At 38.5% G+C, this 19,570-nt stretch overlaps 1 protein-coding gene across 2 annotated transcripts; it reads right to left on the bottom strand.

Moving 5' to 3' along the window:
- Positions 1-3,488: 3,488 nt before the first annotated feature.
- hao1 (hydroxyacid oxidase (glycolate oxidase) 1) lies at positions 3,489-19,194 on the bottom strand. Of its 2 annotated transcripts, XM_040116462.1 has the most exons (8): positions 18,780-19,194; positions 17,135-17,286; positions 13,245-13,515; positions 12,934-13,106; positions 12,362-12,453; positions 7,359-7,517; positions 6,707-6,776; positions 3,489-6,553 (listed from the first exon to the last, which is right to left on the bottom strand). In XM_040116462.1, the coding sequence occupies exons 1-8, from the start codon at positions 18,914-18,916 to the stop codon at positions 6,486-6,488; spliced, it is 1,122 nt and encodes a 373-aa protein (XP_039972396.1). In that variant the 5' UTR covers positions 18,917-19,194; the 3' UTR covers positions 3,489-6,485. The 2 variants fall into 2 exon arrangements, with proteins under 2 accessions (XP_039972396.1, XP_039972385.1); XM_040116451.1 differs by having other exon boundaries at positions 3,489-6,776.
- Positions 19,195-19,570: the final 376 nt, after the last annotated feature.

The raw sequence follows: 19,570 nt of genomic DNA, 5'->3' as shown, positions 1-19,570 counted from the left end.
AAAGTTTAGTAATGCTGTAGTCACTACTAGTGGATATTGTATGGCAAGATAAAGATATTCTGTTGGAGAACAAATACGTTGTCTGTTTTTTTTGTTGTCATTTAACTGATATGTTCGGTATCAGTGAATTTGTTTTTGCTTACCAATATGTATATAAACAACACATTGTATAGGACATTGCATAGCTTTGGTGGTGGAATGTCAAAAAGAAAAAAAAGGGAAATTCAGCACTAAAAAAATTAATTGAAGATTGCCATTTGATTTTTTTTTAGCAAGACTACAGAATTTTGAAGGTACTATGTGCAAATAAATAGGACTCTGAATTTTGTCCTCCTATCATTTACGATGAAATTGTTTTAAGAATGGACCTCTTGACAGCCAGTATGAACAGCAGGATGAATGTGCATATGGGAAAGTGAATATTTTTTTTAAACATACTTGAAAAAAATGTGAACCTACCCTTTACCTTTGATAGAATTTTAATCAAGTTGTTTGTGTTTGGCAACAGTTTAGATGGAAAGTCTTCATATTTTACGCCTTTGTTTGAGGTTTGTGTATTGCGTAAGTTTGTCCGATCCAATGCTGCTTCTAATGTAAATCACCACATCTACTGGCTTGTTCTTGGTTTAGAAGCACATTGCAGTAAAATATTTTTAAATAGGTTTTGACATTTAACATGTTAAATTTTGTTCGGGGGAATTTTTATGCAGTTATTACAGACAGTAAGGAAATGACAGGAAATCGGGGCGAGAGAAATGTATCAAGGGTTCCAGCAGAATTCATACCAGGGATGTTGCTGTTGATGGTCAGCATCTTAACGCCTAAGTTCCAAGGGTACCCTGAAGGTTACCATACTAAAGGTTTGATTCCATTACCCAGGTTTGTTCTGCTTTCACCACATCTAGTTGAGGCAAGCCATGCTGACATGCATTTCAGTTACAGCAGGGGATAGCTGCACAGAGATAGGTAATTTTGATTATTGCTTGTTTGCAGGGCCGACCACGGTCAACCTGTGATAGTCTTCTCCCCTTAGCTATCTTCTCCCCTTCTTTGGCAGCTGAACTCGTGTCTCTGTGTTGGAGAATAGAGAGAAACTTGTATTTTCAAAAGTTTCTCTGTGTTCAGCACTCAGTGCTTTTGTAGCTTCTACCTTAGTCTCTGTGGTGTTGAGTTTACATTCCATCCTGTATTCCTGCTTGTATTTTCAGATATCAGTTTTTTTTTTTTTTTTTTTTTACTTGTGCTGACCATCTTCCACCGCATTAATACTGCTAATTTAAACAGAACATTTCCTGCTGTTGCTGCTTCAGTTGAAAGGCTGTCCATTTGCAAATTAATAGGATGCTCTTTACTTTAAAAGACACTTATTTGTGTGTAAGTGGCAGTTCAACACTAATTTTGGAAGTTGGCAGAATAATCTAGGAAATTTTCGTGATGATATTTGAAGTCACGCTTCAAGGACTTTCACCTTCCAATCCTATACTAACTTCTGTTTACTAACTTCCAAAACAAATACAGTCACTTGTAATATCGATATAAACATTTTACACTCATGGTGCAGATAAGATATTACTTTTGGAAGTTATTAACTATTACTGAAAATGTTTTGGAAGGAAACCTCTGTCATGTAGTATGGTGGCTTCTGACACACCTACATTAATTCCAAAATCAAAGCTATTATAAAAAATTTCCATTCATTCTGCAGCTTAAAATGTTGATTTTGGAAGTTACTACCAATCAGAGTGATTAATTAAAAGGTTAACCTCTGTCTAAACAGTGACAGTACCAAATTGGTTCATTGAAATTTGAATTTGGAAGAGGCGCTTCCAGCTCTGTCAATGTCCCAATATAGTATGGTGACTTTGAAACCAATACATTCACTTCAGAAACCAATGTTAATGCTTTGCATTTATTGTGATGCTTGACATACTGCTTTCAGACATAATTAATTATCAGTGTTAGTTATTTGAAAGGAAACCTTTGTGAACATAAGTGGAAACATAGTTACCCTACTTGAAAGGGAAAGTGCCATTACCCTGTTAGATTTAGAAGTTGGCATGGCCATTTGAAAAGTTAACATTATGATTTTAAAGTAAAATTCTAAGGTCATTCACATTCCCAAGCTAGTATGGTTACTTCTAAAACCAATATGCAAGTTTTGCGTTCATTGTGCAACTTAACGCATTGATTTTGGAGGTCATAATCCATCACTTTAATTTATTTGATAGGATGCCTATGCTTACAACAGTGGCAGTACTGTAGGGGTTTTTGAAACCTACATATTATTTCCAGGAGTTTGCAGTTTGAGGTTGGAATTCTCGCTTCCTTATCATTTGCCCACTGCCGACTTAATGACTTACACAACCTATACATTTTCTTTCAATATCAAAACAAATGTGACGCATTCATGGTAGGTTTCTCCCTGAGAAAGCTTTGATGTGAGCAAACATATTACACTGGTGCCACTGTTCAGGGAGTCTTAGGTGGATTCTTATTTTAATGGATTTGAGTGTATTGTAGCCACTTTGAATTGGCCAAAGGATGTTTGGACTTTACTACTACATTGTAAGTTGGTGGGGAAAGGAGGTGCATGCTACCTTCACAGTTGAACAGAGTTTCGAATACGATGTTGTTAAGGCTACTGTGTTATATGCCTATGAATTAGTGCCTGAAGCATATTGACAGAAATTTAGAAATTGTGTAAGAAAATGTCAACCAGACGTATGTGGAGTTTGGGCCTTAACTGTAAAATTATTTGCACCGAAACATCTGTGTACATAAGTGGCAGTACCCTATTGCTTTGATAAGTTGGTAAATTAGATTTTACTGAGACTTTGGATGCCACATTCCAGTTTTGTCACCTTCCTGATTTAGTGTTGTGGGTTCTGAAACCAATATATTCAATTCCAAAGACAACATGAAAATTTGGCACTGATCATTAAGCTTCACATATTTAGTTTTGATGATCATTCATACAAGTTTCAAATACTTCAATGGGAACTTCCCTGAGTAGTAGTAAACATATAATCTAAACATAATCACAAGAGCCCACAAATACTACTTAAACTACTAAATGTTTTGACTTACTTGAACTCTTGCAAGTGATATAGATATTCCTGGTTTTTATTCCTGTCCACTTTTACAGCAGGTGCTTATTTTCCTTTTGGTTCATTTTGTCCATTGATACAGCAGACGCTCCTCTCTTACTTATGAATAATCCTGCATAAAGTCATTGTTTCTTCCTAAATATTAAGTCCTGTCCATTCCAACTGTTTCTCGTATTTATTCACTTCTGATGGTGTCTCTGGCTATGTCCTTACAAACTGCGGCCTGTGACATCAGATTCTACAATGTTGAAATGTCAAAGACATGAAAGGTCTTTAAAGAATTCTGTGACAAACACACAGACAAACACACACATGTAAATGAGAACCGATTTATTGGGAATTCGGCTGCATTAGATTACTGTATATGTGAGCACAGAGAGTACAAGAGAAGCAAGCAGATAAAGGGCTGAAACTGGCTGACACTTGACAGAATGCAAATATGATACGATGATGTCATGAATATGCTGATTAGCATATTACATCATCTAGTGCCATTTAGTGACTTTTCCAGCAGGCTTTATTATCTCTCCATTGAAAGGACTTGTGTACAGTTGTTCCACAACAGTTTTCAACTATGTCCTCAATTTTGAACATTGAACACACGCCGTCCAGCCATATACTAGGTTTTGACCTAGAAGAAGTTTCCAATCAAGTATTTTAGGTAAGTTAGCACTTATGCAGACAGCTAGTTATTAATAGATAGTTAATAACATCCAAAAGCTATATGTCAAGTGTACAATGAATGCAAAACTTTCAGTTGGTTTAAGAAGTGAATGTATTAGTTTTGGAAGTCACCATAGTGGTTTGGGAATTTGAAAGAAATGGACGTCTAACTTCCACAGTCATAATGCAAACATCTTACACTATTTTGTCAACTTCAAAGAACCAATATGGTACTGTCAAGAATGTACACAGTTTATCTTTTAGATAAATTTCGCTGCTAGGTGTTAACCTACAAAATCAATATGTGAAGTTGCACAATGAATGTTGAATGAAAGTTTTTATATTGGCTCTGTGTGTTTGCATACTTGGTTGGGAAGGTCAAACATCTGGAAGATTCACCTCCAAAGTCATAGTGCGAACTTCCCAAACTACTGTGCCAAGTTCTAAAACCAACAGCGTAACAGCCAAAGGCATCATGTGAATCTGCAGAAATAATGGAACACATTTGTTTCTTTTGAAAGTCATAATCAAAGATTGAGAAAGTGACAAGTTCTTTAGTGTAACTTCAAAACTAAATGACTGAAACTAAAAAACTAAACTAAATGGCTATAACACAATTTTCTTGCAGGTATCACCGTTTTCGTCTCATATCATACTAAGTACTATTCATGGTTCTGACGATGTTGCCAGATAAAAAAAGATATTCTGGGTATGTTGAACTTGATTCATTCAGTATAGGCCTCTGTTCTGCCACAGTGTCTGCAATTGTATCCTGAATCCTGTTGTCCATAAACACACCCGTGACATGGTCTAATAAACAACGTGCAAAGCGATAAAGTGGAAAACTATCACACATTTTACTGATTACTGAGGAGAATCAATGCTCATGAGAAGCACCAAGCCGGAAGCCAGATCTGCAGTTTAGGATCCTCTCCCTCCCTCTTTCCCTGTTTCTTAGAGAAATGCTGAGTAAGCTTGTTGTCAGACCATGCCTGTAATTTCACCTTCCCAGTGCGAAATCATCCACAGCAACCTGTAAGGCCAACACATTGATCCCTTTAGTGTGTGGCGTAACTAGAACCCAGGGTTTCTATTCTCAAATTGTTTTACTTTTGCATTCTCATGGAGTCCACTGCACTTCTCAGCAGTGTCCACTGTCCTCAGTAGGAGAGGCAACATGGAAACGGACACCTACAGCCCCAGCTAGAGGGCTAACCATTAGTATTATTAGAAGCTACACTGAAATCAGTGACTGGCAAATATCATCTTAGTCAAAGTTTGACTAATTTGTGCACTGTCATAATTTAGTTGTATAATTGTTCATGAAATAAAGTCTGATTGTGTAAACTGAATGCTGTCTTGTTTTTTAAGAGGATGACCCATACGCAGAATTCCTTCTGCGTATGGGTCATCCTCTTAAAATTCCCCTCCCATACACAAAGCTGAAGTTTGCCTTCTAAGAAATAAGGGGGCATTTCTGGGAAAACATTTTTTGGATGCCTCTCTGTTAACATTTTCAATCTCATGTATTAGATATGAAATTTCAAAACCATGTTTCAGATTTTCGGATGTGTGCAATACTTTTTGTAAATTTGTGGAAACAAAAAAGGGCCATATGGAAGCCAAAAACTGGCTGTGGGCCCCAATTTGAACACCATTTTTATCTAACTCTCTGCATTATGTGTGTATTGTTTATCTTTTGGTTGGTTTGGGGGTTGATTAAACACAAATTTATTCAGGAAAATATAACCTCCTTAAACAAGACGGGGCTTCAGGATTGCATAAAAATTGCGGTGTCGCCATTTGAGTTCATATTGTTTTTTAGGAGTGCATATTGTTTTACCAAACAAATCTGCAATTTATCTCATCAGCACAAAGTAGTGTCCACGCAGTCAGCCTGGAGCTCGGGACAGTTGGTGACGTAGCCTTGCTGTTAGGGAGAGAAAGTCAGTACAGCAAGTCTAACTGGTAAGCTACAGCATATATATAAGTGAGGTTTTAAAATAAGTGTTATGAAGTGACGTTGAATGAATGCATTAATATCAAATACACTGCACTGCTCCTTATTTACATCGTCAGTCAGAACTTCTAATGAGGAACTGATGTTTCTCAAAAATGGACAGGTGAAGAAGAAGGTGACAGAAGTTTATTGTGAAGCACATAATTTCTACATGACATAACTGCATGACTGTGGTGAATATTGCTCATGTAGTAAAAGGTCAAAGTGAAAACTTGTAAATATGATATGATAAATGGACCTTAAAGGGGTACTATGGCAATTTAGAACTACACTTCCATAAAGTTCAGGGACTTGCGAGAGAGAGATTAAAAAAAGAATGGTCAAAACTTATGCAGCAGAGGCTGGGATATCCTGACTTTTTGTAGTGTGTTTGTAATGTGGATCAAATTCCAAAACACTGGATCCTACATTTTCCATAATGTAACTCAATATGTCTTCCGTTAAACCTTTCCTGACTGGTGCTTTATATACCCACGTCTTTCAAACTTGATGTCCTCAGTTTGCAATCGCAGTAATGTCACTTGAGTTATTTTCTCAGACTTGACAATGCTACTCTAGAGCCACACAACACATTAAACAACAGTTTGCACGTGCTGAGTAGTAGTAACCATGACAACAAACATTAATTTGACTAATTTGAAAGTGTCCAGTGATCTATCAAGAATGTATTGTGATTCCTGTCACAGATTCTTCTCTCACATCCTGGAGGGGAACTCCACTCTCCTGACCAGGGACCTGTTTACCTCAGATACAGAGCGACAGCCTACACAAACGTGTGTGCGCGCGAACACGGACACGGACACGAACACACCACACACACACAAATATACATAAAAGGGTTAGTCAGAGTAATGGTTGATAGGTAGGTATTTCCACCACAATGTAATTTCCCTGTGTGTGTGCATTTGTGTGTTACCTGACAGTGCCATAGCCAGTTTCAGCTCCTCTTTTAGAAGTTCCAGGAGGTCACTAACTCCCTGTTCCCCCTGGAGACACACACACACATACACACACACACACACACACACACACACACACACACACACACACACACACACACACACACACACACACACACACACACACACACACACACACACACACAAAACAATTTTGTTTAGTTGCGTGTCATATTAGAGTGTAGGTGTGAATGTAAGTACATAATAAAGAGCCAATATGCTACTAATATTCACGCATGTTCATCAGGAAGTAGTTAATGGTGAACATTTGTACCTTAATATAAAGTGTTAGCTAACCATCTTTCTTTTTGAGCCAACATTGGTATTTGTTTTGTTACGTGACTTTGATGACAAAAATTTAATCCAAAAACAAAAATTAAGAAATTCTGTTTCCAAACCATTGGAACTGAATTTTAAAAAGCAAATGTAAATTCAGTTATTAAAAAATTAGATTCAGTCCTGTGCACACACATAAAGAAAACAATTCATATTATATTAGCCATCAGATTTTAACATTTCTCTAAGGTTATGGCATCAGAGTGACTGGCAGCTGGGATTTTTAGAACCCTTCTGATTGAGGCCAATGATATGATGAGTGTGGTGCTTCACCTGACAGGCGAGGCCCCACAGCACTGGTCGACCAATGAAGACAGCCTTTGCTCCCAGAGCTAAAGCCTTCAGGACATCTGTCCCTCGCCTCACTCCTCCATCCATGTAGACATCACAGCGACCCTGCACTGCCCTCACCACGTCCTCTAACACATCCAGCTATGCACACGAACACACACACTTACTTTACTTTAAATCTATAATTTCACATTTAAATGTTGTTTGGTGATATTCTATATCACCAACAATATCTTATCAGCAGCAGCAAAAAGCTAGTGGAGTTCACTGTGGACCAGGCATCCTTTTTCGTTGCTGGCAATCAAGGTATCTAGAATATGTGGTGACCTGTTAGTATTTGTTGCAGCCGTAAGGCTCAGCAGTAATTAAATTCCCTAGATCGACCAACGAAAAATGTTAGCAGTACTACCTGTGCCATGACATATCAATGGGAAACTTGATCGGGATATGGACTAGTTAAGTAGAACTGACTTTCTGGGTATTTAAGGTTTTGTTTTGTTAATGAGTAAGTCCTCAAATTTTACTGGGACCCTGCCTTCCAGTAAATGTAACAAATGCAACAGAGGAGTGAGTCATAAAAATCTGTCTGAGTCATGGCTCCGTAGCTATTTAGTGTGTAGTGACACGGGGGGTTGTGGGGACACGGGGACACAACTCACAGTAGCATTGACAGTAGCATGAGTGGCTGTGATGCTGGTAATCAGAGCTGACCAGCTATGAGCAGCAACTGTCAGGCTCTGTGTTTCCCTGCTGGGAGGCTACTCTTCACTAGAAGCAAGTTTATGCCCCTTTGTGAGACTTTTCTGTGTGGCTACCTGTGGTGTAGTTGGACCAGCAGCTCCGCTATGAGAGGCTCTCCCACTGTGTGGGTGAGTGCCTGTACATAGTCATGTCCCTGCTATTTATAGTGCCGGCAGGTCTAAATATTTAGTAATAGCCGAGTTCGAAGAGAAATTAATCTTGCTCATGTTTGACAGTGTCTCTCCCCCAGTGTCTGTGACAGCTAGGTTATCTAGCTATGCTAAAAAAAACCTTAGAACCAGAGGTCTCCAGCCACAGTTGAGAGCTGCAGTTCTGGCAAGTGACAGTGCAAAAGCCACTTAAAACTGAAAAATAGTCAATAGAGGACGCCACTTAATCTATGGGCTATAACTCACAGATTAACTTTCCGGCTCAATCCTTCGCAGTGGAACATTTGAAATTATGAGTGCATCATGATCACTGTCAATAAACTGCTTTCATGCTGAATGTATAACTGTTTTTTAGTGATGTGTCATACAAGCATTACTTCTCAGATTTCCTCTAACTTGGTTCAGAGACATTAAATCTCTTTCATCTATTCTCTCTGGAGCAACAAGGAGCCAAGGATAGCCTACAGGAAATGATTTATTCCCAGATGGATGTGGGACCTAGGAGACCGTTTCAGTATTATTTGAACTATAATGCCGTATTATATATATATCTGGCAAAATTCTGTCGTACCATCTTAGACTGCAAATAACAATTGATAATTATGTAATTAACTAATGAACTCTGGAATGCTTGGGCATCCAGACAGTTGGCAATATTTTCAATGAAAAGAATTACATATTTTCAACTACTTAAAAATCAATATGGCATCCCAGGTCAGTGTACACCTTTTTAACCAAGGTTTGGTATCCTTCGACTCTGCCCCAGTCTCATAAAATCTTACATGCTGTTCTCTTTTTTCTTCCACCAGGAGTCACAAAGTCACTCCCTCATACTACTACATCTGTATGCAATGAGTACTCTCAAAGCAGTATCAATACTTGTGTCTTTGTGTGTTTCATATTATACAGGGGCTGTGCTAGAAAAATAATCATAATCTATAAGAGCTCTAACGATTGTTAGAGCTCTTATAGATTATGATTATTGAATATGGTTAACACAGTGCCACAAGTAACTGAAATATTAAAGACAGTTAATAAGACAGAAGTTAAGAAGACAGTTTCTCTGTTATCACTCATTTTAAATGTGATATATCACTCAACTGCTGACATTAGCTAAGTGGGAAAGATATTGCACTTTTCAATAATAACACCAGATGATACTGCTCTTTTGGGAAACCCCTGTGAGCGCAAGGGAGAGAGACCTCGACAGGGGAAGCCATCTTATTTTTCTACAGCGCAGTGCGCTTTGTTTTACCGGGAAATACTGGCTAACTTCAAGGGTAACTTCAACAAAAGTTGGATGCAGTATCTGATACAAGATGGCAGACAGAGACCAGTTTGTGGAAAGAGATTCCACTCTCAGAAGGGAGCTTCGCAAAATGGTGAAAGAGAAGCCAGAATCCACACTTTATGATGTGCACCAGGAAGCTATTCCCTGGTCTCCAGAAGACAGAACCAGTGGCAGTAGAGTTACTAAGAGGAGAAGCTGTATTGTGTGATGATGTGGGGGAACAGGTTCAGTGTGTACGTGGTGCAGAAGAGAAGTCTTCTGCTACACTGCTACACATTTCTTGCTGATGTGCATGACTACACCTGGAATTATTTCGTTGTTATTTCCTGGTTGAAATTATTGGCACCCCTGAATTTTAAGTATATAATTCAGAATAGCTTCAGAAATAAATGCAAATTAACCAATTTAGTATAATCAGAAAATTTAATAAAATGTCCAAAGTTACTGAACAACCAAAACAAAGGTTCTGCAACCAAATCAGTAATGAAGGGTGCCAATAATTGTGTCTGGGGTACATTTTGTGTTTGTATTATTATTATTATTATTATTATTATTATTATTATTATTATTATATTACAAACACAATTATAATTATTATTATGCAAGTTTTGTTTTTTCATTTTTCTTTGGTTCAGTAACCTTTGACATTTTATTAAAAATATTTTGATTCTACAAGATTGGTTAATTTGCATTTATTTCTAAAGATATCCTAAATTATGTAGGGGTGCCAATAATTTCAACTAGGAATTTATGAGGAAAACACTCCAGAGCAGTTTATGGAGGGATCAGGTTACACAGCAGATATGGGGCTTCTGGGATTTCCACTCTTGGGTACAGGATATCAAATTTACACAGTCCCAAACTTTTCAACAATTTGGATAACAAAAACATGGTGTGTGGCACAATCCTCAGAGGATTTCCCAACACAAAAATAAACCAACTGACAAGGAAGGCCAATTGAGTTAACATTAGATGGCTAAGGTATGGTACAGTGCTGTTTGGACAGTGGATGGACACATAGCAATTCCCTGTCTTTTCAAATTTTCATATAGCCTTCAGTTGCTTCGCCGCAGCTTGGAGGGTGAAGTCTGCGACCCATGGACATCACCAAATGCTAAGCTTCCTCCCTTGGGATGAATGGAATTGCGAGGCCTTTACTGCAGCGACCTTCAGTTGCTGCTTGTTTATAGGTCTTTCTGACCTCAGTTTTGTCTTCAGTAAGTGAAAAGCATGCTTAGTTGGGTTGAGGTCAGGTGACTGACTTGGCCATTAAAGAATATTCCATGTCTTTGCCTTGAAAAGCTCTTTGGTCTTTTTTGCAGTATGTTTTGGGTCATTATCCATCTGTACTGTAAAGCACCGTCCTATCAGTTTTGCAGCATTTGGCGGAATCTGAGCAGATAGTATAGCCATATTCAGTCCAGATTTCATCCTGCTAATTCTCTCAAGCAGTCACATCATGAATAAACACCAGTGACCCAGTTCCATTGGCAGCCATACATGCCCATGCCATAACACTGCCTCCACTATGTTTGACATTTGATGTGGTATTATTTTGATCATGAGCCATTCCTTTCCTTCTCCATACCCTTCTCTTCCCATCATTCTAGTACAAGTTAATCTTGGTTTCATCTGTCCAAAGAATCTTGTTCCAGAACTGGGCAGGCTTTCTTAGAGGATTTCGGAAAGTGTCTCTTGATTGTAGACTTTGACAATGATACGCCTACCTCTTCGAGAGTGTTCTTGACCCGGCTAGATGTTGTGAAGGGGTTTTTCTTCACCAAGGAAAGAATTCTGTGATCATCCAATTCAGTTGTCTTCTAGGCCTTTTCGTGTTGCTGAGCTTGCCAGTGCTTTCCTTCTTTTTAAGATCGTACCAAATTGTTGATTTGGCCACTCCTAAAGTTTCTGCCATCTTTCTGATAGGTTTGGTTTTTTTTCTTCAGCCTAATGATGTCCTTGTTCATTTGCATTGACAACTCTTTGGACTGGATATTGAGAGTTCCCGTTCAATCACATCTTGATGGCTTCATTTCAAATTCATTGCGGTGTTGTACAGAGGTAGAATTACAAAAAATATGTCACTGTCCAAATACATACGTACCTAACTGTATTTGTGAGGGGTCCAGAAAATAATTTCTGCTATAAAGAAAACTATAGTTCAAAAAGGGAACAGGATCAATTGATAGTAAGAAAGTAAATGACGTGCCATTTACTAACTCAAAAAGAGGATTTATATTTAAGTTACTCTTTAAATCCTCTAGACCTAACAACAAAACATTTTCCCAGTACCACATGTGCAAAGACAGCAGGGAAAAGTGGACTTGGGGCTAAATGCCACTGATAGGACAGGGAAGTTAGAAAGCCTTCAGAGATGCACCAACACATAGTTGATGCTGCTGTTTTCATGGGCGTTGTTGATGATAAGAAAGATATAGAATAACCAAAGTGCAGCTATTAAAAAAAAATAGGACTAGTTTAGTGGCCATATTTAATTCTATGGTAAGTCTACAATGTGGCATTATTGTACTATAAAAAGGTCCAGGAGATTCAGATTATATTATATATACAGTATTATTACAACATCATGTTTTATTTTCTGGACTGGTATCAGAAATGGATTACTCTGTCAGATTCCTGATACAGTATTTCATAAAAGAACAAGACACCCCCCCCTCACACACACAAACTGTGGCAGGAACCCCATCCAGTTGTCAGATTCCTGATACAGTATTTCATAAAAGAACAAGACACCCCCCCCCACCACACACACACACACACACCGTGGCAGGAACCCCATCCAGTTGTCGAGCTCCATGATTGGACACCAGGATGCCACTGACACCATAGCTCACAGCCTGGACAGCATCCTCACCTGACCACACACACACACAGACACAAGTTCATCTTGAACCAGACAAAATCAGGCACATTAACTATCTCTGAAGATTTTAGAATCTAAATCACAATCAACAACTTTTTTTACTCTGTGATTTAAGTTTTTAGCAACACACCCTGATATTAAGTATTAGATATACCTCAAGATCCATTTTGGCTCCTTTTATGTCAACTTAATTGGGTTCAATGATTGGGACAGTGTGGGCTACAAGTAAGGCCCCATATGGCCTCTTTTGTGTGTTAATAACTGGAAACCTTTTAAGTTTTTAAGCTTTTCTTAAAATTCCAGGCAGGGAAATACCAACAACTCCAAAATACGGAATACTGACTTTATCTTTACTGTATGTAACAGCATTTGTCTGGGCTATAAAATCAAATGTAAATTAAATTTTTCAAATGACACACTGTTGAAGCTGGAGTAAGCAAAGGCTTTCTGTGTTTGTGTGTGTGTGTTTACCATTCAGTACTCCTTTCACAATCACAGGTAGATGTGTGTGTTTTGTCAGCCAGGTGATGTCGTCCCAACAGAGAGTGGGGTCGATTGCTTTTGCAACATAAACAGCCAAACCACTGTCATTGCCATAGTTTCCCTCAGAGAAAGCCAGGGAGGCTGTTGAGAAGTTGGACATACTAGGTAACAGACAGACAGACAGACAGACAGACAGACAGACTGAAGAGTTAGAGTGGAATGCCACCATACATTGTGGTTTTCATGGTGGAGTTTGGGAAATGATAAATTTTTCCTCTGCTGTTGCATTTGGGTCCTACCTGAGATGTGGGGGCAATTTAAAGCGGTTACGCATGTCGTTCCATCTCCTCCCCAGGTATGGCGTGTCCACGGTAACAAAGATAGCCTTATAGCCCACTTCCTCTGCACGGCGTACCAATGACAATGTGAGATCTCGGTCTTTATAAATGTAAAGCTGCAGCCACATGACACCCCCGTCACCCTGCGAGGCTGTCATTGCTGACATCACTTCCTCTATAGTAGAGGTGGCCCAGGAGCTGAGCATCATCCCTGTTCCCACTGCTCGGCATGCTGGGTAGGCACATAATATTACCGGTGTTAATAATCTTTTCCAGAGTGGTTTAAAAGAAAGCTAAAGCTACCCTTCAATTAGGTATGTAAATATTCCTGTAAACGATGTGATCCAAAAAATTACTGTCTTGCCAACCAATGGTGTAAGTAATTTTATCATATTGTATGAAAAGAAGCACAGTGTCACTGAAATCATATACAGAGATAAGTATGGACTGTAGGATTATGACATTCAAGTTCCATTCTATAACCGTAACAGTTTTTAAATTTACAACTGCTAACTCACATTTCTCATTTATACTGAGTTCACTTTTAAAAAACTCTTCACACAGTTCTCTTTACCAACATGCAGCTCAACTCAACAGTTAATCTCACATCTAAAATGCACTAATGCAACTAAAACACTTGAGCCACATCTCAGGATCAACTCTGGGACCAGAACACCCAACAAAAAACCATGTCACTCAGAATACACTGACTGCAAAAACACTAACAACAGGGAGCATAATAATAAGTACTACTATTGTCTTTGAAGTATATTTTTATTTTATTCAAAATTCCATACAAAAAGAATGGCACCTGTTTGTGCAACATTCCAACATCTGTTATAGAAATTAATCAGAAATGCTGCAATAGGCTTTATAGCCCTTAACTTAAGCATTTACAGTGATGCAGTACAAAACAAATGTATATAGATTCACTATACATTTATGTATAGAATAGCTACATACAGAGTAGCTGTATGTGGCATGAAAAGTTTGTGCACCTCTGATTCAAAATTTCTGTTAGTGTGGATAATTAAACCAGTAAAAGATGACCGGATTTCCAAAAGGCATAGTCAAAGATGAAACATTTCTTAAATATTTTAAGATAGATTATTTTTTATTTCCATCTTTTACAGTTTCATAAGAACAAAAAAGGAAACTATGCATGGTAAATACTTAGTAACACCCCCTTTGGCAAGTATCACAACTTGTAGATGTTTTTTGTGGCCAGCTAAGAGTCTTTCATTTCTTGTTTGAAGGATTTTCACCCATTCCTCCTTGCAAATGGCTTTTAGTTCTATAAGATTCTTGGGCCAATGGTTTTTTGACAGATTTTTGATGATGTTTAGATTAGAGGACTGTGAGGGACATAGCAAATCCTTGCGCCTCTTGAGGTACTCCATTGTGGATTTTGAGAGGTGTTTAGGATCATTATCCTATTGTAGAAGCAATCCTCTTTTCATCTTGAGCTTTTTTACAGAGGATGTGATGTTTGCTCACAGAATTTGCTTTTATTTAATTGAATTAATTCTTTCTTCTACCACTGAAATGTTCCCCGTGCCAGTGGCTGCAACACAAGCCCTAAGCATGATCAATTCACCTGCCTGCTTAACATTTGGTGAGGTGTTCTTTTCATGAAATTCTGCACCCTTTTTTCTCCAAACATACCTTTGCTCACTGTGGCCAAAAAGTTCTATTTTAACTTCATCACTCTAAAGGACTTGTTTCCAAAATGTTCTACTGTGCATCAAGCTTGTTTGGATGTTTCTTTGCAAACATCTGATGAGTTTTGTGGTGAGGATGCAGGAATGTTTTCTTCTGATGACTCTCCAATAAGGTCATATATGTGCAGTTGTGGCTGCACAGTAGAAAAGTGCACCACTCCAGAGTCTGCTAAATCCTCCTGAATGTCTATTGCAGTCAAATTGGGGTTTTGATTTGCCTTTCTAACAATCCTATGAGCAGTTCTCTCAAAGTTTTCTTTTCTTTTTCAGCTTGACCTCCATGGCCCCTAATAACTACCATTTCTTAATCACACTACGAACTGAGGAAACAGCTACTGAAAATGCTTTGCTATCTTGTACACTTTTCCTGATTGTGGGGGATCAATTAGAGGAGCTCATGCCTGCTGTTTGTGGGACAAGGTTTGAGGAGTCAGAGTATTTACAAAGCTTTGAAATTTGCATCACATGGCCTTTCCTAACAATGACTGTGAACAAGCTGTAACCTTAACAAGCTAATTGAGGTGTGAGACCGTGGTAAAAGTTAGCTGAAACCTCAATTCTCTTGGGGTGCCCAAATGTTTTTTTATGGTGCTCATTTCCTTTTTTCACTCTAACATTGTAAAAAACAAAAATAATGCACTAATCTTGCTTAAATTGTTGATATTAATTTTTCATCTTTAACATAACTAAAGTTAATCTGCTACACACTTAACTATTCACAGTAACAGAAATTTTGACCAGGGGTGTCCAAGCTTTTTGATGCCACTGTATACAGAATACAACAGTACCACTCAAACCTATCTCCTGCATTTGGCCACAAGTTCTCATTCACATCACACCTCTTGTCCTCTCTTCAATGTGTGTGTACCCAAATATAAAAAAATGGACTGGAATGTTTTGAGGGCACTACATTGTGCAAAAAATTGACACACTCAGATTTCGAACACTGACATAAAATAGCAGACAGTTAATGTAGCGCACTGTACATTAGGATCCATTTCTCACAAAAGTCATGTCCCCAATTAGGAAAAAACAGATTTTTTTTGGTCAATGGTTAAGAGTTAGGTTTTAGGGAACTGCAAATACCAATAGGCATTTGGAAGGCTCTGGCTCAGGTTATCTTTTCAATGTCAGACTCTGCCATATAGAGATGGTCAAAGGAGAAGTGTACAGAGTAAAAAATAAGAGAACTCAGGTTTTTATAAACACCAAAATATTTTAAATATTAGCATGCATATCCATATGATATCCTGTTACTGATTTTCTAAATATAATTTTTAATAGGTCAAGAGGTTACCACAGAAAGAGGTCTGAGAGGCAATGGCAGGATCCATTTCTCACTCAAGACAACAAGCAGGCAAGGGGAACCCATGATAATATGATGGTATATTAGTCCTATCCTAGTAGGCAGAGGAAATCAATGGAATCAGTATGTGGTATACTAATCAACATGTAAGGATTGTCATTGGAGCCCTCTGAACCAACATGATTCATGCTTTAGTTCAATAAATCTATTTTAATAAATCAATCTCATCCAGGTAAATTTCAAATAAGACATTAATTTGTTAAGTTAAAAACGCAATTTCAAAGAAAAATTAAATTTCATCAGTTCTGCATATGGTTATCCATTAGGTATGTAAGACAAGAGGTTAGAATTAGAGATAGAACATTTGCCAATTATCTTTTAATCTAAAGTCCATACTTTCCCCCCCAGGAAAAAAACGGAAGCAAATTAGGTTTAGACCCACTTTCGAATGGTTAAGGTTAGGATCAGATCATTGGGCAACAATATCCTTAGACCCAATCTCTAAGATCATTGTTATCCACTAAGGGTTAGGGTTAGGCATACCTTAGAGTGGTTAAGGGTAGGGTTAGATGATCGGCTAGGTTCTTAAATAGCTAAAAGAGCTCTTATATGAGGCAATTCAGCGCACTCTTCTTTAAAAGAACATAACAAAATCACAAGAGACAATAAATTTAGACAATGTGCACACCAGGGAAGAGCCATTCACTAGAATGTAAACAATATAATTGCTATCAATAAAAAGCTACTTGCAAAAGAATATGCAAGTCTATGTAATGTTCCCAAAAGCAACCTCATCACATCAACAAGTGTGTGTGTACATTTACCTCTTGCTGTAGCTGTCTCTCCCTCAGGATGAGCCATCCTCTGCATTGCTGTGGCTGCAACACAGACAGGCATGCTGAGTCTCTGGCCCAGCACAGAGACAGACATATCCACTGTGGACACATCTCTCAACACCCGAGGGACAAGATACCACCTACACACACACACACACACACACACACACACACACACACACACACACCCCATTTAAGTTATTATTAATTGAAAATCAAAGTAAATGCAAATTAAACTACTGATAACAAGGCACCATTACTGCACTCAGTATTGGGAATTATTAGGGGATCAAGAGCTGTTGGTTATTTACTGTAGTTTGCTTTATCATGCCTTCGGAAATTTCTTTTGTATCGGTGGCCATTGTACGACAAGTTCATTAACAACAAAAGACATTACAGTTAAAGACAGACCTCAAACAACAATGCTCCATAGCACATCAAATGGAAGTGACAACTGTCATGTCAAAAGATTTGCTTGATCAGAGCTATACTCAAGGGTATGAATGATCTCTGATCTCTCAGGCAGTTCACAGCAGCGGTACTCTGTATTGTCATCCTGATGGATGGATCAACTCATATTTACCACAGAGAGGATGTGATACATCACTGAGGATTTCCAGCCCTTTCCTCACCACTGGGGACTCATAGAGCAGCAATAGAAGAGAACCAGTATCTGTACCTCCACTCCAGACTGTCCAAATTTATGCACAAAATACAATTGTTGTAATCCTCTCCTTTACATGACACTTGTGTTTAAGTCCCATGAAAGTTTAACATCAGGTACTGTCCCTTGATATACAATGGTTCTCTATTGAATTATTTATAACTTTTTTGTTTTTGTCATCAGCTCCTGAACAGTAGTAGTCATACACAGCTTTAAGAGGAACGTTTCTAGATTCCTCCTCAGTCAAACACACAAACATACACACACATTGCCCTTAGATCGCTCTTCCCTCAAACACAAAAACAGTGAGACAGCTCACTGTGATAAGCAGAGCTGCTGTAATCATTAACCTGCTGGAGGTTTCAAAATAAGATAAATTAATGTTATGAAGGTCAGTACAAACCGAAGTGGGCACTGTGGAACTATAGTGTTCAGTGAGGAGTGTTACTTTGAGCTGGTATAACAAAAGGGACTGAACTGCCAATACAGGCCCTCTGCCTGTATGATACTGTACGTCTTGCTAGCATAAGAGCTACAAAACACAGCAAAATTGTTTACAAAAAAACATTTTCCTAGAATAGGAAGAAGGTGGTACTTACATTAATAAAAAAGACAGTAGTGACAGACTAATCACATTTGAAAGTAAACCAGGATACAAGCCACTTAAGCAACGAAACCACATACAAAGCTGCATGTTCACACATGTAAAAGGTGAATGACGAGAAATACAGGTGTTTTACTATATATCCTGGTGCCACTCTAAGTATCAGGCAGGCTGTGCTTGGGGCTTTGTAGATGACACAAATGTCAGAGTTAATAGTTGCAGTAATGTAGGCTCCTGCTGTGTCTGCTGTTACTTTGGAGTGTGAGGCACAATGCTGTTTTTAGCTTTAGTGGAATCTTTATCTTTATGCTGACACACAATACAGCTTCTCAATATATGTGTGTGTGTGTGTGTGTGTGTTGTACCTGTTGAAGGCAGCGACATTGTCAGCCAGTGTGTTTTGCTCATCAGCTCCTGAGCGATAGTAGTCATACACAGCTTTAGGAAGAACTTTTTTGGCTTCCTCCTCAAAGTCCGACACACACACACGCTGCCCTGACATCTCTGTCCACCCAAAGGCCAAAACACTGAGGAGGCTCACTGTCTGACACACAGTGAAGGGCAAGCTCTGTAATCATTAACCTGCTGGAGGCTTCATCAGCCCTAAGCCTCTTCTGTTTAATCATGACTTCTGAGGGGGTCTCTGCTCTGCTCAGTTTATACAAGATAAAGTTGGGTTATGAAGGCTAGAACAAACCCAGAGAGTTGTGGGCACTGTGGCTATGACTCTAAACCACCTGGACCTTCATATTCTGTGTGTGTTTAGACTGTGGCTAGATTATGATACAGTGCTGGCTGCATGTGAACTTTGACTCATGTTAAAGTGTGTGCTCACAAAAATGTCTCATGTATTAATTCAAGACAACAGACAACTGTCCATGCACAGTGGAAAGTGCTGTTTAATGTTCCAGTCGTGGAAGGAGTCCAGGAGGGCCATGTCAGTGTCAAAGCTGAAATGCAGCATCAAATTTTGATTTTTCTTCATCTCTTTTCTGTTAACATCAGAGTTCCAGCTTGTAGCTGTTGTCTAAGATTAGATCTGCATGTTGTAAGTATCACAGTGCTGCTGCACCTTTACCACCTTTGTCAACCATCATGTTATAATAACTATTCTACCCAAACTGAGCATACATGTGCATTTATTATTTATTGTATC

The sequence above is a fragment of the Xiphias gladius genome, chromosome 3 (assembly GCF_016859285.1).
Source record: "Xiphias gladius isolate SHS-SW01 ecotype Sanya breed wild chromosome 3, ASM1685928v1, whole genome shotgun sequence".
NCBI lineage: Eukaryota > Metazoa > Chordata > Actinopteri > Istiophoriformes > Xiphiidae > Xiphias > Xiphias gladius.
The sequence above is the reverse complement of the archived record's forward strand: the minus strand, read 5'-3'. Positions and strand labels throughout refer to the sequence as shown.